The 24,456-nt window shown below is 39.4% G+C and overlaps 1 protein-coding gene across 3 annotated transcripts; it reads right to left on the reverse strand.

The window, feature by feature from the left end:
• Positions 1-9,608: 9,608 nt before the first annotated feature.
• On the reverse strand, positions 9,609-16,971 carry LOC149830548 (putative ubiquitin-conjugating enzyme E2 18). Of its 3 annotated transcripts, none has more exons than XM_090016598.1 (6): positions 16,938-16,971; positions 16,701-16,804; positions 16,492-16,594; positions 16,317-16,380; positions 12,074-12,141; positions 9,609-9,915 (listed from the first exon to the last, which is right to left on the reverse strand). In XM_090016598.1, the coding sequence occupies exons 1-6, from the start codon at positions 16,959-16,961 to the stop codon at positions 9,733-9,735; spliced, it is 546 nt and encodes a 181-aa protein (XP_089872724.1). In that variant the 5' UTR covers positions 16,962-16,971; the 3' UTR covers positions 9,609-9,732. The 3 variants fall into 3 exon arrangements, with proteins under 3 accessions (XP_089872724.1, XP_089872723.1, XP_089872725.1); XM_090016599.1 differs by lacking the exons at positions 9,609-9,915; positions 12,074-12,141 and adding exons at positions 12,796-13,351; positions 13,438-13,526; XM_090016597.1 differs by lacking the exon at positions 12,074-12,141 and having other exon boundaries at positions 9,609-9,986.
• Between the last annotated feature and the right edge of the window lie 7,485 nt (positions 16,972-24,456).

The following is a 24,456-nucleotide window of genomic DNA, read 5'->3' on the forward strand; positions in this document are numbered from 1 at the left end:
TTCAAACACAGATTTGGAAGAAGAAAAGCTTATAATGGATACAAATTTTTTTTTTTTTATAATTGGATTTGGATATCTGTCAAATCTGAATATCCATCAGACCTGGTAACCAAACTCTGATATAGTTTTGGCTTACTACATCTGACTAAATAGAGATCTGATTTGATCAGATATTGGATAAAATTTGATCCATTGATATCCCTAAGAAGACCCGAGTATGTTGATGCCAGTTAGAGGGCTAATCAGGTGCAATTACATTGCACACTTTGAGTGTGCTGCTGCACCTGCCTGCCCTCCATCTTCTGTTGGGCCTCACCTTAGTGACAAAAGTTAAAAACGGAAAAATTTCGGGAGTAAAAAAATTCAGGAGATTTTGAATTTTTTCATAAATCTTGCATTTTTTGTCAAAAATCTTGACAATAAAAAATAAATTTAAAAATATAAAAAAATATTTTTATAAGAAAATATAAATAAAATACATTTAATAATAAAAATCTTGCAATAAATATCTGCTGAAATGGTAAATATCGTTATATTTGGTACGGTCTGAAAATCTCGTGAGAAATTGCTGTTTTAAACTTTCAGGCAATTTCTCGCGATATTATCGCAAGATTTTTATAAATCTCATGATATTTGTTATAGCGGGCTTCACAACTGACAGATTGTCGGCTAAATATAGAGGGCAGTGGCACAAACAATTCAAATTCTGAACAGGATCGAGTTGAATCAATCAAATTTTAACCAGCAAATGATGTGTCTATAAAATATTAAAAATTATTTTTTGGATGCCATTAAATCTACGGATTAGCAATGATGCTAACAACAATGGTGGGTGTGTCCATAACTTTCAGAGGTGGGCCACGTAAGGCAGGTGGTCATGGGCTCTCACCTTATGAAGAGAAAAAAAATATTAGTCAAATATGGATCCTGATTGGACCTCTTTTGTTATATTTGTATATATTTTTGGATAATAAATAGGTAGGGAGTCTCTGTGACAAATATCACGAGATTTATAAAAAACTAACTTAATAAATGTGTCGCCGTTATTGGTCTTAACCCTATGTCGCTGTTATCTACTATAACGACTTAGTTGAGTTAGCTTTGCCTGTCGTACTTATGGTCATTGTCTTAGTAGAGTAAAACTCCATGAGATTACCCCTCATCCCAGGGAGACCTTGCTTTGGCTTGCCAAAGAGGGTGGCAACCATAAGATTTGAACCTAGCTAGATCACCCGCCCAACGGCCTAAGCCCTATCCCACTACACCAAACACCTTGGGGCTACCCCTTGTTAAATATCAACAAAAAAAAACTAATTCAATAAATGTCACTTGGCCTTTCAAAATTGGATTCTTTGAGTTGTAACCATAAGCTCCAAGGCGGGTTGGCGTAGTGGGGGTGGGGGCCTCGGCTGCTAGACAGGCAGTCAAGGTTCGACTCCCATGAATGTTGCCCCTGCACAAGCCACCATCTGGCATAGGCGCTAGCGGTTTACACTGCCACTGCCGGTACAACGATTGTAGGTATGGCAGGCTGAGCTAGTGGAACCAGATTTTCGGGTGCAGTTTATTTGAGTTATAAATTGAAAAAAAATTGAAACCATAAAGGTATTTGAAATTCATATGATTATGTAAGTACTATTGGCAAGTAGATGCATTACTGAAACTCATATCACACTCAAGCAATTGGGTATGAACTCTCTAATCTAAACTAGAGAGCTGTCCATTCAACAAAAGCTTCATCATAAGACATCAGGCTGAAGCCACTTGACTTGCTTCAAGTTTCATCTCAGCTTTAATGGCCAAAGCCAGTTGATCGTAGGCTTCACCCCATGCAAGACCCATCTCTTCACTCCATTTCTCTCCCATCCCTTAGCGTATGGTACTCACAAGTGCCTCTTTCACCACCTTTCAATAAAATACATAATTAGTTCATAAAAAACAATGAATGATAATGAGACTCTCTCTCTCTCAAAGGCACGTGGACATGAGAATGCCTGACGCTGGTGGGGCTAGGGATGGCAGTGGACCGGGAGAAAACTCTTTCTCGAATCTCCCCTCTCTCCTTCCTCCTCTTCCTCTAACGAGCTGCATGATAAGATAAGCTTCCCAAATAAGATAATCTCAAACGATCATCCTCCAGGATAATCGTTTGAGTTATCTAATGCAGTTGGTATACCAAACGTATGTTGACTCAAGCTACTGGTTCCTTGATTATAGCAACTGACTCTGCAAATGTAGCTAAGCGTGTACCGGTTTCTCTAATGTAGTTGAGTCTCTCCTATCATGTAGGTTGACTGCCATTATCTTGTAACATTATATTGTAACATCGTGTAACCAAACAAGGATATAAATAATCAATAATCCTGCACTCACGTGTGTGTGAGAAAACAAGCAGGTTCTTTCATCTTTTCGTATCCCTTTCATAGTATGAAAGCTTTGAGCTCCAGTGAGCGTATCAATGGCTTCCAACACTATCACAACCCAGTGGAATGTTGTCGCAAGTTTGGTGTCAATCAAGCTGAACAAAGAAAATTATCTTTTCTGAAAATCTCAACTTGAATCAATCATGATGAGCCAAGTCCTCCTCTGGTTCGTAGATGGCTCCTCTTCTGAACCATTTGAGTTTGTCCTCTCAGAAAGTGGAAAGCAAGAACCAAATCCCGAGTTCTTCATTTGGTGCAAGTCTGACCAACTTGCTTTAAGTTGGATCAAAGCCACCGTCTTAGAGTTCATGCTTAGCTAGATTAAGCCAAAACCGCACGTGATGGGTCGTGCTAGAAAAATCTCATGGTTCTCAATCGCCATTAAGAATCATGCTCTTGAAGAAGAACCTTACCTTTATCAAGAAAGAAAGCACGGATATGGACACCTACTTGAACAAAATCAAGTTTTTAGTTGATTCTCTTGCAGCTGCCAATAATCCAGTTGATGACACTGATCTTGTGCAAATCTCCCTCAATGGTCTTCCCATCGAGTATGAGAGTTCTGTAACCGCTATCACTACTAGAACCGCTCATCATTCTTTTGCCGATTTGTATGATCTTCTGATTAATCAGGAAAGGATAGTCACTATGTTTCATCCGAAACAAGTGGACAACCAAGAATTGTCCCAAACAGCCTTCACAACCTCTTGGGGATGAGGTCGTGGACGTGGTTCCTATAGGAGACATTGGCATCAAGGTCGTGGTCAAGGCAGGGGTTCCTCAAGGTATTTTAACCCACCTATTAGCAACTCTTCAAATCAATGGGCTCATGTAGTCTACCAATACTGCGGTAAGAAGGGACATGTTGCGAAAAACTATTGGGACATCTCCAAAGTGCTTTCTGCTATGTCCCTCCAATCATCTTCTGATGACCATTGGTACCCTGATACAGGTGCTACTAATCATTTGACTATGGATGATTAACAGTTTGCAAATAAATCCTCCTACCAGGGCCACGACTCCATTATGATAAAAAATGGTAAGACGTTACTCATTTCTCATATTGGTGAGCTGGTTTTATCTTTCAAAGGCTTTTTGTTTAATTTAAAAAATGTTCTTCACGTACCCGCTATTGCCAAAAATTTGTTATTTGTGGGCAAATTCACGAAAGATAATAATTGCGTCTTCGAATTCACTCCATCTAAATTTTTTGTTAAGGATCAACAGACATGCAGGATTCTACTCCAGGGACCGAAAACCTCCACGGGACTCTATCCAATTAAGGCGGGTGACACCTCACTAATGGCAGCCTATGCAGGATCTTCAGCCTCCTTTGATCTTTGGCACAAGCGTCTCGGGCACACAAATAAGAAAATTGTTTCCTTTCTTAAAACTATTAGTGCTATTTCTTTTTGCAATAATAAGAGTACCATAGCTTGTAAACATTGCCTTGTGGATAAAAGCCACAAACTCTCTTTTGGACGTTCCGTATCTTGTAGCTCCCAACTCCTTGAGTTGTTGCATGTCGATGTTTGGGGCCTGGCCCCTATTACTTCTCGTGAAGGCTTTCGTTTTTACCTTTTACTTGTGGATGACTTTAGTCATTTTTCTTGGTTGTTTTCCCTACAAACCAAATCCCAGGCGTTTGCTTGTTTCCAAGGTTTCAAACCTATTGTGGAAAGCCAAATTGGGCTTCACATTAAAACCTTTCAATCTGATAACAGTGGTGAATTCACTAGTCATGAATTTGAAACTTATCTTCGAAACAATGGTGTTTTTCATCATTTTTCATGTCCTCACACACCCGAACAAAATGGCTTGGTCGAGCGAAAGCATGGACATATTGTGGAAACTAGTATGAGCCTCTTAAGTGGCGCTTCTTTACCCTATGGATTTTGGGTTGATGCCTTTCGCATTGTCGTCTACCTTATTAATTGGTTACCTACCCTTGTCCTTTACCGTAAAACTCTTTATAAACTCCTCTTCAATCAGTCTCATGTTTACAGTCATCTTCACATTTTTGGATGTGTTTGCTACCCCCTTGTAACTCCCTACTAGGGGTGGCAATTTCTGACACGACCCGCCAACCCGCCTCTTAGGCGGGTTCGGGTTGGGCTTAAGCCAACCCGTTTAATAAACGGGTCGACCCGCATAACCCGTTTATTAAACAGGTCGGGTTCGGGTTGGAGGTATGCCAACCCGCCAACCCGGCTGACCCGTTTAATAAACGGGTTAGGCGGGTGGGTCAACTCGCCAACCCGCCAACCCGACCCGCCAACCCATCTGCTAACCCGCCAACCCGACCCGTCAACCCGCCAACCCAACCCGCCAACCCGTCTGCCAACCCGCCAACCCGTCAACCCATCAACCCGACCCGTGAACCTGAGAACCCGTTTACCCGACCCAACCCATTTATTAAATGGGTTGGCGGGTCGTGTCGGGTTACCCGTTTATTAAACGGGTCGGGTTCGTGTTTGCCACAGTCGACCCGTTTAATAAACAGGTCGGGTTCGGGTTGAGGTATGCTGACCCGCCAACCCGTCGGGTCGACCCGCCAACCCGTCGGGTCGACCCGCCAACCTGACACGATTGCCACCCCTACTCCCTACAACTCTACCAAGTTCTAACCCAAAACTAAACCTTGCATCTTTCTTGGTTATCTTCTCCGCCATAAGGGATATATTTGTTATCATACCCCTACTGCTCGCACCTATGTCTCTTGTCATGTGGTCTTTGACGAGTCACTTTCTGGTTCTCTTCCTATTCCCTCCCCTGCACCTGAGTCTAACTGTGCGCAGTGGGGTATCTCGCCTCCGATGCTTTTAGTCAACATTGCGCCTTCCTCTCTTCCAATATGTCCCAACCCTGCGACTGCTCGTCCTGATCCACAATCTCTAGTCCTCTCTCCTATTCATGGCTCTCCTCCCCTCAGTTTGGGTTCTCTTGATCACCTGGACACCTCTCCTGTCTCTATCCCCCCCGTCTCGGCCCAGCCTTTAGTTCGTTCACCCAGGCACACCAATCAGATGGTCACTCGCTCCATGACCGGCTCGCTTAAACCTAAATCTTTCACTGCAACTTTATATCCCATTCCCTACACGACTTTTAATGCTTAGTTGCTTGCGTTGGAACCCACCACCTACAAACAAGCCGTCAAGTCTTCTCACTGGCACTTTGCCATGGAAGAGGAGTACAATGCTCTCGTGCATAATCGCACATGGCACCTTGTTTCTCCCCATTCTCAGTTCAATGTTGTTGGCTCTAAGTGGGTGTATCGCATCAAACATCACGTAGATGGCTCTATTGCTCAAGGCTCGTCTTGTAGCCAAAGGCTTCCACCAGGAGGAAGGGGTTGACTTCTTTGAGACCTTCAGTCCCATGGTTAAACCCACCACCATTCGCGTGGTCTTATCTCTTGCGGTCTCCTTCAAATGGATATCCATCAACTAGACTTCAATAATGCTTTTCTCAATGGTGTCTTGGATGAATATGTCAACATGAGCCAACCACCGGGGTTTGTGCATCCTGTGTTTCCTCATCATGTTTGCAAGATTGATCGCGCCATTTATGGGCTCAAGCAGGCTCCCTAGGCCTGGTACCAGCGGCTTAGCTCCTACCTGGTCTCCCATGGTTTCACTATTTCTTAGTCAGACACCTCTCTTTTTATTTTTTAACAGGGTGGCCTTCTTATGTTTATTCTAGTATATGTGGACGACATCATAATCATTGGGAACTCTTCCTCGGAGATATCTCGCCTCATCTCTAATCTTGGTGTGACTTTTTCCATTAAGGATCTTGGGTGGCTCAATTATTTTCTTGGCATTGAAGTATTACATTCTCTCGACGGCATCATCCTCTCACAACGGCTTTATACTCTCACTCTCTTGCAGCGAGCGTGCATGGCTGACGCCAAGCCGGTTCCTACTCCTATGAGCTCCTCATCAAAATTGTCTAAAAATGGCTCTTCGTTGTTCTCCGATCCAACTCTCTATCGCAACATTGTTGGCGATCTCCAATATCTTTCTCTTACTCGTCTTGACACTGTCTTTGTTGTCAACAAGGTATGTCAGTTCATGCATCAACCTTCTAAAGTTCACTGGTCTGCTGTTAAGTGTATTTTACATTACTTAAAGGAGACTTTGCATCATGGCCTTCTCCTTCAGTCATCCTCATCTCTTCAGTTGAGTGCCTTCTCAGATGTCAACTGGGCAGGATGTCCCGATGATCGAAAATCCATTGCCGTATTTGTTGTCTTCTTAGTTCTAATGTCATCTCTTGGTCTTCTCGCAAGCAAAAGACGACTGTGGCTTGTTCCAGCACTGAGGCCGAATACAAGTCACTGGCTTGCATGGCCTCTAATCTGCTTTTGTTACACTCTCTTCTATGTGAACTTGGCTTTCCTCATGCACCTCCAGTGCTATGGTGCGATAATATCAGAGCTCACTACCTTGCTGCTAATCCTGTCTTCCATGCTGGGACCAAGCATGTCGAAATTGACTTTCATTTCGTTCTTGATCATTTTCGCAAAGTCCACCTACAGGTTCAATTTATTTCCTCTCATGACCAGCTTGCGGATGGCCTCACCAAACCGCTCTCGCATACTTCCTTCATCAATTTTCGTCACAAGCTCAATGTGCTGGGCCCATTGAGCTTGTCGGGGCGTGATAAGATAAGCTTCCCAAATACGATAATCTCAAACGATCATCCTCCAGGATAATCGTTCGAGTTATCTAATGCAGTTGGTATACCAAACGTATGTGTCAAGCTATCAGTTCCTTGATTATAGCAACTGACTCCTCAAATGTAGCTAAGCGTGTACACAAAAGCAATAGCTCAAAAGAAGCAATGAATTTAAACCTTATAATTTTACCTTTCAGAATTTTAATCCTTTCCACTAGAAAAATGTTCTGGAAGCTCTATTTTCTCCCCAAAGATCTTTAGGGCAAGCGAATAAACTGATTTCCTCTTCACTGCTGTACTTTCCGATACCAGTTTCACTGCCTACATATATATAAAAGAAAACCAATCATGACATGGAAAGAAGATTGTGGGAAAAAAAGAAAACATAAACCAACTTGACCTTACATATGGAATAGAAAAGGTTTTTCATGTATTCCCCGGTATTGAGAAAAAAGAGAACCCTAGCATAATGCCAATCTAGTAAATCACCCTACCATAATCTCAAACTAGTAAAGCTATAACTGAATATCTTTATAATGTGCTAACCTTAACAAGCGTGTAGACAAGGCACACAAATTGTAGATGACTCTGTTCTCACATTCACATCTACCATGTGCATAACATACCAATAGAAATCCCATGAGTATGGAAGTGAGAACACATAATTTCCCATAGAATACCAATTTCCCTGTTTATGTGTTGAATGTACTTTTGATATTGATTTTATTGTTCGGAAGGATTCATGATAGCTTCCCACATGATTCCTCACATAGCTTTCCACCTTTGCTGAGACCTAGGAATTAATGGAAATGATACACGCTACACGAAAATATAAAATTCAGTAGATGCACTTAGAGGAACTCTTACACACACTCCCTAAACTAGACGAAATACCAAAATAATATTATACAAAGTAAAACATTAGTAGTTCCTTCTGTTATGTCTCAAGCTGTCACATAAGATGTAATCTAAGTCACATGGGTGTGCGTGCGGGGATTAGGCACTTCCAAAAAAACCCGGGTGAAGGGGTGCGGCAAAAAAAAAAAAAAAAAAAATATATATATATATATATATATATATATATATATATATATATATATATATATATATATAAGGGGTCCGGGTTCCCCGACGCGAGTGTTGGGCAAGGCCCTTCTGTTCCGAGCTAAGGCCTAATCAATACCACCACCAGCTACCCTCACGTCACTTTCTAGCAAAATAATTAACTGGCCAGGCAAGGCCTTGACCTCAGCTGCCAGCCCTTTCCCCTCTAAGCCACAAACCTCATTTCACGTCAAATTTTTTATTGTATTGATTATAAAGAAGATCAAACCAAGACCCATTAGTTTAATTTAAGTAGAATATCATTGTATCTCCTTGGTCAGGATGTAATTACTCGGGCTTTAAAATCATCAATCAATATCTTATTAATTTTGACCTCTGTTTCCATGACCGTACCTCCTTCCGCCATCTTTTCTTCCTTTACATTTTTAGATTTCTTTATGACATATAATAAGATATTGGGAGATTTTGTGTTTTGGGCTTTTTCCTTCTGAAAGTGGAGGGAAGACTAGTTGGGGGCAATTAGTTGGTGCATCAAGTGAAGTAACTTTGGTTAGAGTCCCCAACCCTGGTTGGATGCAACACTTGAGACATGTAAAGGGTTAGTGTGATGTGATTTGAAGTAATAAGGGGCAGCAGCGTTAGCTTTACTAATTTGTCCCAAAGGCCGAATGTTGGAAGCATGGGAAGCAGCGAAGGATGAAAGGGGGACATTGGTTGCGCATCAGAGACCGGGGCAGTAGTAGTGTAGGCACAGCAGGGAGCTTTGCAGGCGCAGCAGCAGCAGCCATGGCCGTGAATGATTCCCTTTAGGTTGGTGGCTTCAGAGGGGAGCTGTTTTCCGTTTGTGGTCTGGTTTGCTGACTTTTGATAAAAAGAAAAAACAAGTTTTTTTTGTGTATTTTCCTTAAGAAAAAAGTAGTATTTTTCTTCTTTTTTTGGTGGTTTTAATGGAGGTGGGTGGTGGTGTTCTTGAGATGGTAGACAAGAGAAGTGTTCGTGTTGGTGTTGATGGTGGTGGTTTTGAGGATGGGGAGAGAGGAGTTGGTGGTGAAGAGAGGGAAGGTATTAGTCCGGCGACTCAAAAGTTGTCTCACACCGATGCGTTCCCCTTTAGGATGCCTGCCTTCTCCCGTTGTGACAACAGCCCCACCTTTTATAACAGTGAGGGCAGGTCGAGCGATTTATACGATGTCCTCGGTGGTGCAGTTGCAGCAGAAGCTACTGCAACAAGGATTCTGCAACCTTTTCCTATTGCCTTCAAATCCCCAGGTATCAACTCTAAAACAACACCCCTTCCAAAACACCCTTTGCATTTTTCCGGCACCTCTGATTTGTCCAAAGAATCCCGCACCCGCATCGCGTCGGGTGCGGTACCTGTCTGGCCGAATCCCTGTGATATAGGATGTAATGTGGCGTGTTGCAATTTGCAAATAAACAAACTTGATAAATAAAAAGCTTAATTACAAAGGTCTAAGCTTCATGTCACGAATAATTCCAATGACAATTTTTCAATGTACTAAACTAGTGTTTTATACATTAAAAACACTAAAAGATAACATAAATGCTAGATTACCATGGAAACGCTGTGACCATTTGATACCAGTTCCCTCAGTTCATGTTCAATTTCAGCTTCTGTTGGAACTTCTGCACCAGAGTTTTTCTTCCCCTCAACTAAAACTGTAATCTCTCCCTTTGGTTGGTGGTCTGAAAACACTTCCATTGCTTCTTCCAATGCACCACGCCAGAACTGCATTTGTTCATTGACATTACCATAAAAGAAAGAAGAAATTCCTCCAGCATGAGGTGGGATATTCACACCTGAAATAAAAGAAATCATACTAAAATCTGGATAAATATTGGCTAGTTTTGAAGGTACTGAATCAGAGTAGAAATGACCTTTTTTTTGTATTGCTTTAATCCTTTTTTTTTAGTTCAGACCCCATAGATACTACCTACATAGTTTTCTCAGTAGAAAAACATCTTTGGGTCGTGTTTGCAATGTGTAAGCAGGTTTTCAAGGGAGTCAAAAATCGACAACAACAAATCTACAAAAAATTCATGATCCAAAAAACCATGCTTTTAACATGATCCAAAGTATGATCACTAGTGCCCACAAGGGCTTCGTTCATCTGGTAGGGGCAACTTGTGAAGCATCCCTTGCCACAAGATCGAAGCTGGGTGCACTCCCCGGTGAGCAGTGGGGACCGCAAGGGTTTTACCAACCGGATGCCAGCCAATGCGCAGTCAGTGATGGGGGTTTTTCCCTTGGGCTATAAAAAAAAAGTGTGATCACTAGCAAACTAACTGAGCTGAACATATCTATGTGGCCAAATTGAGATGATAAGATTCAAAAATAAAAGTACATGAGATCCATAAAATTAAAAAGTGGGAAATTGTTCCCAAGTAGGAGATATGTTACTCCTTGAAGTTAAAAATACAATAATGGCAAGTATTTATTTGAACCAATGCTTATTTGTGCACATTCAGCTATTAATTATTACGGACAATGATGTAGATGGCACTAACTTTTGGCACAATACTGAAACTGGCTGCAAACTAGAAAATATGACACATCTAGCCAATTAACTTTTTTCTTGACACTTTTTTCCCTTTTGTAGCCTGAAAAATCAGGCGTCTTGGTCGAAACCACTTGCCTAGTGGTCCTGTCATGGCACCTGATTTTTCAGGCGAGAACTTATATGGCACCTGATTTTTTTTATCAAGTCGCCTGATTTTTTCAGGTGACAAACCTTAGAAAAGTGGTTCTGACCAAGGCACTTAATTTTTCAGGCGACAAAAGGGCAAAACCATAAAAAAATGGCCAGATTTGTCATATTTTCTAATTTGTGGCCAACCTCAATATTGTGCCCAAAAGCTAGTGCCATCTACGTTTTTATAGGTAATTATTATGATGGCAAAATGGTTTGAAAGTCTAGCAAGAACTAAGTGATAAATGATTGGTATGGCAACTACTACGTTTTACACCATAGAGGAAATGGTCACAAACACAAAAAACACAAAATAAAAGTCAACAGTGTGACAGTAAATTTGTTAAAAATTTATTGAAGCATGCAGATATTATAACTTTTACATGAATAATTATGAAAAACAATGAAGTTCTTCCCAAAACCTTGACATGAAACTTAAGCAAGTGCTTCAAGTTGTGACTTTCTTCAGGGTTATTGACTGTTATCTAAATCACCAACATTCATAGTAATAACAGTAACTCCCTTCCCCTGATTTACAGCAACGTGGTGGTACTTGTGTACAACTTTTAAATTGCTCAACTGCCTTCCCCAACTATTCTCTAACACACTGCTTTAGTTTCATTCATCATGAGTCTTTTTCAATTGAACACTTTTATTTTTCTTTAATAATAAACTGGGAAGTAGGGAAATCCAGACATTTTAATATTCTCATGAGAAATGGCATTCTTGACATCCATTAGGTAAAGGGCCTAGAACTTATTTACAATAAATGGAAGAAAGGGTGCTTAAATTGGAATATATGATTCATATAAGTGCATTCCTTTTTTTCTTCTTCTGTATGTGTGTGGGTGGGGGTGTTTGATCTACCCAACAGCAACCAATCTCGTGTTCTGTCACTCCGTAAAACATTTGACTTGAACTTCATTGGACCCAATAACCTTTAACATCAGCTATATGAGATAAAGTCCTATGGAATATATTGTTTGCGAATATATTGTTTGTGGATGGGCTAATAATCAATACCCAGACCAAGGAACTAGAAACAAGGAATAAGAAATGTAGAAGCACATTCTAGGATTAAAGAAGTTTTAAAAAGTCAGCTCTATATATATGATATGATGTATGTACAATGTATGCCCATATGTTCAAGTAACAGATTGTTGTTCCACGTTAAAAGGTTAGCAATAGCATCCATACCGCAATGTAATGTCCTCTAAGTTGCCAATTGGAGTTGCCACAAGATATAATCCAGATTCCAGAGTATCCTACAAGCAAGATGGACCAATGCAAGTGATAAGTGTTGTGCCACTAGTTCAAACCAGAGTTACCGGAAGTGCCTAGGTAAGTGGGGAAGCGCGGAACGTCGTGCTTCCGAAACGCGTGGGGAAGCATCCTTTTTAAATGGGAAGCGCACTTCCCACCACACCCCCCCCCCCTCCCATTTTTTCAATTTTTTATTTTTTATTTTTTCGCTTCCCGCTCGCTTCCTAGGTTGCTTTCGAGACGATTCCAGATTCGCTCCTAAGTGGTCCCACGCTTCTCGCTTCCTAAAATTTTGAAAGTACCTCGCTTCCCGCTCCGGCTTCCTCAAGTGGCAACCATGGTTCAAACTGCTAAATACAAGAGGCAGACAGTAATCACAATAGAAGACACAAACAAGCATTACATTAAGCAAGGAAGAAAGAAAAACTACTTTAGTCATAAAAGCCACAAGAATTTTCAGATTACCTTACAAAGTAAAATTTAACCAAATAATAGTAGTAAAGCAGTAGTAGGTGATGGTGTAGGTGGTAGTGATCACAATAGCCTAAGAATCAGCTGCAATGATGCAGCCATAGCCGACCTCATGTAATTGGGATAAAGCTTGATGATGATGATGAATATTTTTGCAAGATTTTTTCTTCCAGATGGATGTGTGAAGTTGTTTGCTGAAACACTATCAATTATGACCAATTTTTATATTAAAAAAACATCAACTTTTTTTACAACATTCATGGCCGATATTATATAAAAGAACATTAATCCTGAAATCTTATACGCGAGAGGTAGAACTGCTATGAATCTCCATAACAGAAAGGTCTGCGGCAGGCAATGGTGCTTCAAGGACAAATAGCCAAACACAGCTCGATATCATGAAAACTCAAAAAACATGACCAACCCAGATATTGCAGTGATACTGCCATGAGATTTACCAAGAGAAGTATTATCTTTTACTTAACAAGGACTTGCTTGCTAAATACATTGTTCTCCATTACAAATACCAGGAACATGTGCATTCCCAAACACACTTGAGACTGGCACTGCAGAAGAACAAGCAGTATGCAGTTTGAAATAAAGTTACTAAGCTTATGGCCTGAAGGATAATTGCTTGTGCATCATCTACACTTTGTCGTCATGGAACCACCATCTCGTCTCCTTTGGCGATCTACCATTGCGGCAGTTCTTCACATAGCGGTCATCGTCCGCAGGGCGTTTCTATGTAGAAAATGAGAAACCTTAAAGATAGGAAAGAAAAGAAAACTGGGACTTTTATGGCTATAGAGAAGACAATTGAGTAGAACCTTTGCAGGGGAGCTTGAGAGCATGGAAAGAATGCTGATACAGATGGAACTCACAGTCATGGCTGGAGACCACGAATCATACAGAATATCTGATTAACAAAAATATCTAGTTCATTACTACAATCCACATAAAACATCTACATATACTTTTACCAAATTATAAAATCCACAAAACAAAACATGAAACGCTAGACAATCTGTATGGAAGAGAAATAATAACTTCCTCACCAAGAAAGAATAATACCTAGGTCCAACTTTAAGTTACATATGATCATTTAAAGCACTGAAGTACACAAATCTTGAAACACAGATACCCACAGCATACAACCAATGATGCAGTGCCAAACATGAAGCTAGTTGGAAATACCAGTTATGCAACAGTCGACAAATTCTCCTTCAGTACAAAGTTTTCCTTTTTTTTTCTACCGTTTTCTATATGTTTTCACCTTAAGGTCACTGGATGCCAATAAGTATGGAACATCCACTAAGCTACAAAGACCACCAAGTCAAAAAGTTGATCAATTGGGAATTGTAGGTGGGGATGGTGGGTGGAAGGAGAACATTCTCATGAACGATATAAAAAGATAAAAGCATTTTAGAGCCCTATGGAATACAAATGACGGGTGGGGAAGCCTTTGAATGACCAGAACAGGCATGTTTCTAAGATCTCTTTGTAAGAAAAAGAAAGCATATAATACACCAGCGATCAACTTGGGAACAGGAACAATGTTGGTTGGGCAATAATTACTTGTAGATTGCAAAGTCAGAGAAGAGAGAACAGAGCGATTCTGTAAATATGTTGAGCTCAAGACAAATGGAATATTCAAATGTCAACTAGGCTAGCATGAAATGGTTTGTGTGTGTGACTGTAAATGGGACACTACATTAAAAAATGAAGAAAATAATGAATATGTAAAACTGAATGTGTAAGTGAAAAATATATATATATATATATAATATTATACTACATGGCATATAAGGGTATATATTTAATACTGTCGATTGTACCTACAATCTAGTTGGAATCTCACAGCATGAACAATTTAGTGGAAATCAACTCTTGGATCACGGTTTTTTTATGGAAAAACAAGTTTCTTTGAGTTGGAAAAAAAATTGGCGCTTTTACAGTCGTTGATTTTTGCATCACCAGAAAAACCTGTACATAGGTCTGATTCCAGCGATTCAAAAGCCAGTTCTTACTAAAAAGAGGATGTAGATCACATCCATGGTGTCGGTTCCATAAAGAAAAAAAATGAAAAAAATGAAGTTTGCTAAGTCATTTGTACATACAAACAATTGCAGCAAACTTTAACCCGGCATATAATACACTAACAAATGACGGCACCTAGAAGCAATCAATGCAAGCACCCAGAACTACCAGCAAAACTGGTATGGTAGGCGATTTGAAAAAATTGTGTCACAGAATAGTAATATCCAACATATTGACAATAACAGAGATCGTTCCATCAAGTTAACATGAGCTTTTTCATTGTCAGAAATGGAGCAGGCAGATAGTGTCAGCTCTTCAGGCCTAATGTCTTATATGACTCAAATCAGACTAACATCATGTAAGATTAATCTTGAAGATCAGTGATTTCACTTCAATTCTTGAATTAAATCTTGCCCTTTTTCAGTGAACAATCTCACCTTCATAAAAGGAAGCACAAAAAAAAGGCTGATCATCTGTGGGTTAACGAATATAACATACTGAAATTCATCAGTTTTTAATTTCACAACAAAATAAATGGAGTACTAAATAGAGTAAAAGACCAGAAAGTGCACAAAAATGAGGCATCTGATGCAGGCAACTACAACCAATGAGCGGTCATTGTTACAAGTATGGCCTGCTTATCAGTACACAGAACAAGCTATCCAATGTGGTCAACCACATTGGTGGGTGACTATGTCACATGGATACTCCATTTTGACTCCTGTTCTGTATCCCCTTATATACAAATCATTTTAGAAAATTCATAAAAATTGTTGTATCCCCATATCCGCAGCCGTATCCATGTGACATAGGTGGGCAGCTAAAATGTAGGACACTTAACCAGAATATAATGAATGCTCATCATCAGCTATTATTCAGCCTTCCACTTATTCACCATTATCCCTTGGGTTTTTGTTTTCAATATATGAAATTACAAGTTATAACTATACCTCAAAAAAAGAAACATGCACACCTATTTCAAATTCTCAATGCACTGCTCGAGACTTCATATCGTTATTTCAGCCATCTTCAGTCTGCTTGGTGTCCCATTCAGATTTCAGATTACCCTTAATGGAGGCTAATTTATACGATTTAGAAAAAGTAATGACAACTCTGCTCCTCCTACAAATCTTCACCTAGGTACATTGCTACCTTAAACCGATATATGTTAAGCTCCACCATCCACGAGACGACTGTGGCTTCCTATGGTATCAACCTGATCTTACACAAACGCCTGGGACGTATTTGAAATGGTCCCTCGAAAGAAATAAAAGAGGTATATCAACAAGATGAAAGTACACACCCAAGAACAGAAACTTGAAATTCTACCAAGAACCCTGGAATGTGAAATTATCTATAGAGGCATGAAATGATTGTATAACCATGTGAAAGATCACTAGCCAACTTCAACAGAACTAAATGAGCTCGATGTAAAAATTCTAGCAAGAATCCCACCATGTTAATCAACAATTCAATCCACGAAATAATCGCATGACCATGTCAAAGATAGCCAGCCGATTTCAAGAGAATTAAATGTATTCAATGTAAAAATCAATAACCAAAAAGAGCATTTTACTGAAGACAGAGAATCAAAAGAAACCCCAAACCCCCCAAAAACAGAGGAAAAGAGAAAGAAAACCCAGATAACGAAGAAAACCACCAAGATTACCTAAACAAATATGGCCGTTGCTATAAATGTGGGGATGCATAGGCCCCGGATGGATGAAAATCACCTACCAAACAAAAAACCAAAACAACAAAATCACCCCCAATTTCACCCACCAAACAAAGAACTCAAAGAATCCCAAAAAAAGAAGCAACGGAACGCCCGCCCCCGACAGAACCTGTGGTGCCTCCATGGGGTAATGCTCAGGAAAATCGACCTGAAGCTGGTACGATTCGCTCGTGTAGAGCGTCCCGGGAGCCCCAACCACTTCAATAACCCATCTGATCCACCAATTCAACAAAAACAAACCCAGAACCGCCTCAGAAAACCCCCCAAAACCATAAAAACATGCAGAATTCGTGGCGGGGAGGGCGATAGGGGACGTACCTCTGGAGATTGTCGGAGACCTTGTGCTTGAACCCGGAGGGGGGGCTGACCTGCCATTCGAGAAGCTCTTTCTGGAGGCGGTTGCACGCTATCTTGCTGAGAGCCTGCACCAGCAATCAAAGGAACCGAAAAAAAAACCCAAACATTGAGAAAAAGAGCGGGCGTCTTCAACGCAGAAGACGGAAGAAGGCTTCAATGAGAGAACTAACGTTAGAGTTAGGGTTTAGAAGGCAGAACCTTGCGAGAAGCAGAGGAACTCATGCTGCAGAGAGAGAGAAGACGAAGTGAAAATGAGGGAAGCGGGGGCAAGTTTTTAAAGGACGTCGTGGGTATTTATATGTGGATAATTATGGAATTGCCCCTGGAAAGTATATGTGTGGAATGGTCTCGGATTGTTTCTGTTTTTTGGGGGCTTGAAATAAGAAGATATTACAGTTTCGCCATTCTTGTTGATGGGCATTTTGCATGTTTGGTGATTTTTTTTCCCTTTTTTTTTATGATGAAAAAATCTACTAAGATGCCATCTATTTTTTTCATTATTACCTTGGATTCCTTTTTTCTTATTTCTTAAATTTCTGTCAAAAATATCCATGCAATTAGGACCTCAAAATTGTGAGCGAAAAAACCAGATCCATCCCATTTTAGGCCCATGGACCCAATGGGCATGCCATGAGGAGGGAATCGGACCGGGGCCAGGCCCATCAATGAGTTGTGTTTGACTTGGCCTAACTTGTCAAAGTCACAAATTGAGCATAAGGATGGGAATGGACACGGGAAAATGAGGCCCCACCTCGCCTCGCTCCATTTGGACCAGGGATGTAGGACATGAAACGGGGATGAAGGTTAAAATCAAAACCCGTGCAGGGAAGGTACGTTTTCTCCTGCCCCACCCCTCTCCTCCCTCATTCTGTCTTCCATGCCCATTAGTAAAATAACTAAAATGTCTTTAGGAATGACAGTGGATATGAAAGAAATGAGCCCCGCCCACCTCACCCCGTTTGGACCGGAGATGGAGGACATGAAACCGGGATGCAGATGGGATGGAGGTTAAAATTAAAATTCGTGCAGGGATGGAGACGGGAATGGAGAGCAGAATTTTGAGAGAGGCAAAGGTGGGAGACCTTGTCCCCTGCCCCCACCCTCCCAGACCACTGCCATCTCTAGTTGAGCATGTAGGTTGGGTTGGGTTGGGTTGGCTCGGCCTGCCTGTTGTCCAACCTTAGCCTTAGCAAATCGCCTTAGATATCTAAATATGAGCGTTAAAGGATGCCGACCTGAATGCTGCTTGGGTCAACCGGAACCCAATCCAAGCAACATATGGGTCGGGTTTGTGTTATGAATTTTGTAAGATATACTCGGGCTCAGACTGGGTTAGGGTTGGGCATGTCGAGCTCTGTGTCCAGCCTGATTATCTAATTGGGCCGGGTTTGGTAAGACTTGATTCTAGCCTAAGCTGCCAAATGCAGCCCGAGTCTGACGCGACACAGGCTTGATGGGCGATGGCCACCCATGGGTGCACCCTGATGGGTTGGATACCAAACCTCATGACGCCCCTAGAGATTCCTTGGGAAGAAGCAACCTGTGTGGGAAACTCAATTAACAAGGATTTAAGATAATGATATGCTTGGTTAAAAAGTATGCTCGGAAATGAGGGAAATTGAGGTTTTCCATAAAAGGAAACAAGATCATTGATTGAAGTGTTGTCCATCTTAAGGGTGTTTTAGTTTTTTTTCATGAAAGAAAATTTTTACAAAAGGCAAGGGTTGGTGATTTTTTTTTTATTTACAAAAATAAACCGCCCTTAAGATCGGAGACCTAGCTGGTCTGACTTTGCCGATCGTATTTACGTAAAACTATGTGGGCTTACTTCCTTGCCTCCTAAGAGTAGCCATACTTCAGCTTGCGCAAGGAGTGACGCCCATGAGATTTGAACCTAAACTGTCTGCCTAACAGCCTAAGCCTTCATCCCATTATGCCAAGTCCCTTTGGGTCAAGTTTTACGCCTTTGGAACGATGACTTAGGTATGGCAGGCTGAGCCAGTGGGACCAAGGCTTCAATCACACACTCTGTTTTTTCGAGTAATAAATACAACAACAACAACAACAACAACAATTTCCCAAAACAATTGGGGTTGGCGATATGAACCAACAAAGAAAATCATTATGGGTCTTCCACATGAATCCTTCTCCTCCATTCATTTCTATCTAATGCCATGTCCTTGGTGAGGTTCAAAGCATTCATATCTTTTCTTATCATCTCCATCCATGTCTTCCTAGGCCTACCCTGACCTCTTTTAACTAATATATTTTCTCATTTCTCCATCCTTCTAACTGGAGCATCATTAGGCCTTCGTCGAATATGTCCAAACCACCGTAAACGATTCTCTCTCATCTTATTTTCAATAGGTGCAACGCCTACCTTCTTACGTATCTCCTTGTTCTGAATCTTATCTTTTATTGTATAAGAGCAATAAAAAAAAGTTTTTTTTAACCTTTGGTTTAAAATATGTGATTTACCTATCCAAATTTGTAACAGGGACAGTTTAATAGTTTTAATATACATCAATTTTGACTGTTTTTAATGAAAAGTTACATCCTAAATGTCTTTTGTAAAAAATTACGGGGCTCTTTTTGGAATATGAACTGTGAGTGGAAATTTCAACTTTTAATAACATCGACCTCCCGCTGAAACTAAAAAATCACGTAAAATGACCAAAATGTTTCTCAAAAAAATATCAAAGAAACATTCGGTTCGGATCCCTGATCACAAACAAGGATGTAAAACGGGTTGGGGACGTAGATTAAATGGATCCACAAATCCGATAGGAAGAACCTTTTGCAACCCAAATCCAATTAGCGCTTTGCCCTTGCAATTAGGGGTGTCAACGGGTTGGGTTTGGTTCGGACCAGGTGGAACCAGACTTGGACCACATTTTGGGGTATAATATCGGGTCTAGAGCAGAGTCTAATCGGGTCCACTATAAGAAAAAACATACCTGAATCCGATAAGAACTACATGAACCAAACGCAGACCAAACCCGGTAAAACCATATTTTTTTATCATTTTTACATTGAAAAATTGCAAGTCTTAATCGGAACTCCCGTCGGGTCCAGGTCTGGTATAACATTTCAGAAATTATACCCGGTCCATCTATTAATCAGACCTTCCGGTTCAGACCTGGGTCTTAATCGGGTCTTCTTATTTATCACCATACTCATACCCTATAGGGTTTGGTTCGGGTCAGCTCCGAATAAACCAGGCCCATTGACACCACTACCTGCAATAGCATGATTTATAGACGAACCCCAAATGTGATTTGATGCAATAGGTGGGATCTTTATGCCTCTCTAGACGGAAATGAATCAATTGGATATCGGATCCAAATTTGACCCGTTGGTATCCTTCACCACAGTGTTTCCAGTTACCGGACATCTGATTAGCTAAGCTTGGATCCGGGTAGGGTTTTCACATCTGAATCTTAAAAATGACTAAATCAGATCGATGAAAAAAACATTTACATGTAAAACCAGTTCTAAATAAGATTAATAAGCTAATTGGACCAGCATCTTGCTGTCTCTCTTCTTTGAGACTGTCATTATCTCCAGGGCCCTCTAATAATAAGGGTGTAAGTGGGTCAGACTTAGTTGGATCTCCGATCTAAACCCTATAATTTTCAGATGTGGATATTAAAGTAAGATCCCACTATTGGATTCCTTTTGGGTTTTGATTAGAATTTGGAATGTCAGGATCCATGTTCCCAACCAATCAAATACAAAACCTTTGAATTTTTACATGTAAAACCCTTGCTTTTGTCGGATCCGGTATCCATTTAAAATTCATACATCTATTCAACTTTACTACACATGATCTAGTTTGAATTGGATTTGGTTTCAGATTGGGAATCGGTGCTGATATTAAGATTCGGATTTGGATTTGGATCTAAAGTAATCTGGCCTGTATCCAAAGTGTTTGAACTAGTCCGTTATAAGGGTAAAATCATCATTTCAATCAGTGAGCACGAAACATGGTGGATAAGTCCGCCGTTGATCGTTTTTTTTAATGAAACAAGACAATTAGAGATGCTCACGACTGCCCAATTGTCAATTTTCTGCCCAGACAATTGGTGGCAGTCATGGCCGCCACTAATTGTCTGAGATCAACACGTCATTCACTCTTAAGGTCTCTCTATGAAACACACACACATATATATATATATATATATATATATATATATATATATATATATATATATATATACACGCGCGCGCGGTAACTAAAGTATGTAAACCAACAAAATATGTAAACTGGTGTGCACAGAGATTTTCATAAAATTTTTATTTTTTTCTAAAATTTTATGCTGGGGTTTATAAAAACAGAATCTTGGATCATCTGATTACGATGTATGTATAATATACAAAAAGTGTTTGTAACTTCTTATGGCATTAATATCACTACAAAAATATGATATTTTCAAAATATGCAATGTTTTCTAGAATATCATGTTTTTTTCGGTATATTATTGGCCTTTCAAAGTATCATCTAATATTTTGTGACTATTATGATCCAAAAATATGGCTCAGCATAACTTGGCTGAGGCCTGCCTGCACTCAGTTGGCTCAGTCAAGCGTTGACCAAATCAAAACACTCTTTGTGGACTCGGAACTAAATATAATTTCTTAGCTTGAAGTATTAGTTGATTAAAGTCTAAGCTTATTATCTTCCCCAAAGTTTGGTCTCATTCCATTGTGCACATGTGGGTCTTTGAGTGGGAGAATGTATAGTAAAAAATATCGGTCCATACTTTTTTTAAATATCGTGGTTCAAAAACCATTATAACCCCAACAAAAAGTGTTTTTTTTCACTTGCATATTTTTAAAAATTGCTTTTTATCGTGATATAATCAAGTTATTAATGTGATATTTATATTTTCTCATGATCTTTTCATGAAAATAAAAACTTTAATTTATCTGTCTCGCAATCTAAGTTCAGAGACAAGCCCAAGTTTGGATCTGGATCGCATTCACTTATCGGTTACATATCCACTGACATAAAATAGGTAATTTCTTTAAAAAAAAAACAAAAAAGTTGGATATAACCAGATCTAGATGAGTTCAATTGACAGCTTAAAGTGTGGTGACTTATATTTGATAGTAAAGGTAAAGTGATAGCTGCCCCCAAAGGGGTTTGACTTAGTGGGATGGGATCTAGGCTACCAGTCAGGTGGTCTAAGTTCAAATCCCATGGGCATCCCCTCTTGCGCAAGCCGAAGCGTGGTAACTCCCTGAGGGCAAGGAGTAAGCCCACGGAGTTTTACACTGTCAATACAGCGATCATAAGTATGGCAGGCAGCGCCAGCGCTGGAAGGTCTTTGATCCTGAAGGTGGTTTCTTTGCGTAAATATAAAAAAAGAAAAAGAAAAATGGTAGCCCCCTTATGGGTTCTAATATAAGACCCCTTGGATAAGTTGAAGAGATTTTGGCATCTAAACATCATGTATATCCAGACCCACCCTAGGTGCAGCCTAACAATCACAACACTTTTCAAAGATCCAAGGAATATTTATCCAATTTGGAAAGAAAATTATAAATTGAATAATGTTTCCCTTTTATTTGGAGAAAGATATGCACCACATATGATAGGACAAGGTGGCTGGTTTTTTACCAACTTATTGTCTCAACCAAATTGATTGAAAATATTCTAGAACCGCCCCCCTCACCTTTTGCCTTTATGCATGCTTGCCTTTGTTCCCTCTTATCCATTGCCCTACTATTGCAAAAAAATATAGCCTGCTATTGCTCAAAGTTTTTCCATGATTCTTATATTTTTAATTTTGTTTAATTTAGTGTGAAATATATCTTATGATCCTTGAAAATCCTTGAGAGAATAAGAGATCATTTACTGTAATGCTAAAAGCAAAGGCATAAAGCAAGAGAATTTTTTAAATTGTCAAGGTTGAAAAGAAGGTTTTATATGCATCACAAAATCACCAGGGAACCTATGAGGAAGTCTAACAACTAAAGACATACTCAATATTCTCATATTTTTAGGTTAAAACCTTATATATATATATATATATATATATATTCACTTGAATAAGAGAACTATAAACCCCGATTTTCATGAACTTTTTTTTCTTTTTTCTTCAATCTAATCATACGGATGTGATCTACATGTTTGGTTTTATAAGGACCATCTCTTGAATAATCTGATTATGATGCATAATTGAGATGTTTGTAAGGCTTTAAAATTAATAACTCATAATATTCATAAATATTCAAACATTCAAAAATCATATTTTTCATAAAAAATACAAGATCCGATTCAATAGTTGATTCCTAGCAAATCTACCGTGTTGAACACATCTATATGGTTGGATTTGTAAAAAAAGCGTTGGAAATACCTATATTTCTAGTTCTCATATTCTAGTATTTATATATATATATATATATATATATATATATATATATATATATATATATATATATATATATATGAAAAGGTGTATTATCAAATGCCCTTCTCATCTGACAATAGCGAACACATTCCGCCGTTGATCGCACACAATCAGTGGCGCAAAAAAATTTGTGAAAAGGGGCTTTAGTTGCAGTAAAGAATGCCACTAAAGCCCTTTTTGCGATCAAGGGTGTGCGAGTCTGACTTTGCGTTCGATGTGAAGAATGTCCACTATTACGTTATTCCCTACGTACACACACGAAAGAGGGACCGTACAACCAAAGGAAGATCCAAAATCTACAATCTATGATATCATTCATTTAGTAAGTAACATGCCCTCGATTATGAATTTTTAATGTTTAGATGCATTTTTTAAAGCATTAAAAAATCAATGGCCCATAATACTTTGTATTGTAAAGTTTTAAATACATTGTGGGTCGTTGATTTTTCACGTTTTGAAAAACATGCCTATATGTCATAAAGTCTTTGTATAAAGCATATTTGTTACTAAATAAATTATAAATAACAAATATATGAGGTCCGATCAATGAGATGCTCAAGCATTGGATAAAGAGAGATGTTATATCATCTTTGGGTGTAGATTTTGGACATTTTTTTGGTTGAACAGTCCCTTTATATATATATATATATATATATATATATATTTATTTATTTATTGTGTTGCCCCTTTTTTCATTAGGTCACATTAGGACCATCCAAAAATTATAGTTTTAGATATTTTGTGCTAAATCTAAACTGTTAGATGTGTTTATTTATTAAGAAGCAAGCTTTGTTTCGAATTTATTTGATGTAAAAATGTGAATATTTTATCTTCAAATTTTAGTATAATATCAACCACTGATTTTTTTTTACCTCTTTAAAATGCATATCTGAGCATAACAATGCTTAATCAAAAACATGTTTTCTATTGAATAAACAATGATAAGCACATCTAATGGTTTAGATATAGTATAACACACTTAAAACTATGATTTTTGGAGGCAAAATCATACATAATCGTTGGAATAAAATGATCTTAGCTACTCTTGGTGATAATAAGATAATAGATGCTTAACGATTAGCATGTTTAGTACTATAAATTTGCCTACAAAGGCTCCTCATCGCCAGGGGCAACCATGGTTTGTCACCTGATATGGATCGATCAAGGTTTGAAACACAAAGAGCGTTCCTTACCGCTGGGTGTACTCAGGAGGAGGGAGAGACCTCAAAAATTTTGCCAACAAAAATCATGCCAATCTGCAGTCAAGAATGAGGGCTTTTTCACCAACGGGGGCTTCACTT

This window comes from Nuphar pumila, chromosome 8 (assembly GCF_984573655.1).
Source record: "Nuphar pumila chromosome 8, dmNupPumi1.hap1.1, whole genome shotgun sequence".
Classification (NCBI taxonomy): Eukaryota; Viridiplantae; Streptophyta; class Magnoliopsida; order Nymphaeales; family Nymphaeaceae; genus Nuphar; species Nuphar pumila.

Coding starts and splice junctions, on each gene's coding strand:
- LOC149830548 (XM_090016597.1), bottom strand. CDS start 16,961: ATGAGTTCCTCTGCTTCTCGCAAG. Junction 16,595..16,700: donor GTCTCCGACAATCTCCAGAG/GTACGTCCCCTA, acceptor TTGGTGGATCAG/ATGGGTTATTGAAGTGGTTG. Junction 16,381..16,491: donor ACCCCATGGAGGCACCACAG/GTTCTGTCGGGG, acceptor TTTGTTTGGTAG/GTGATTTTCATCCATCCGGG.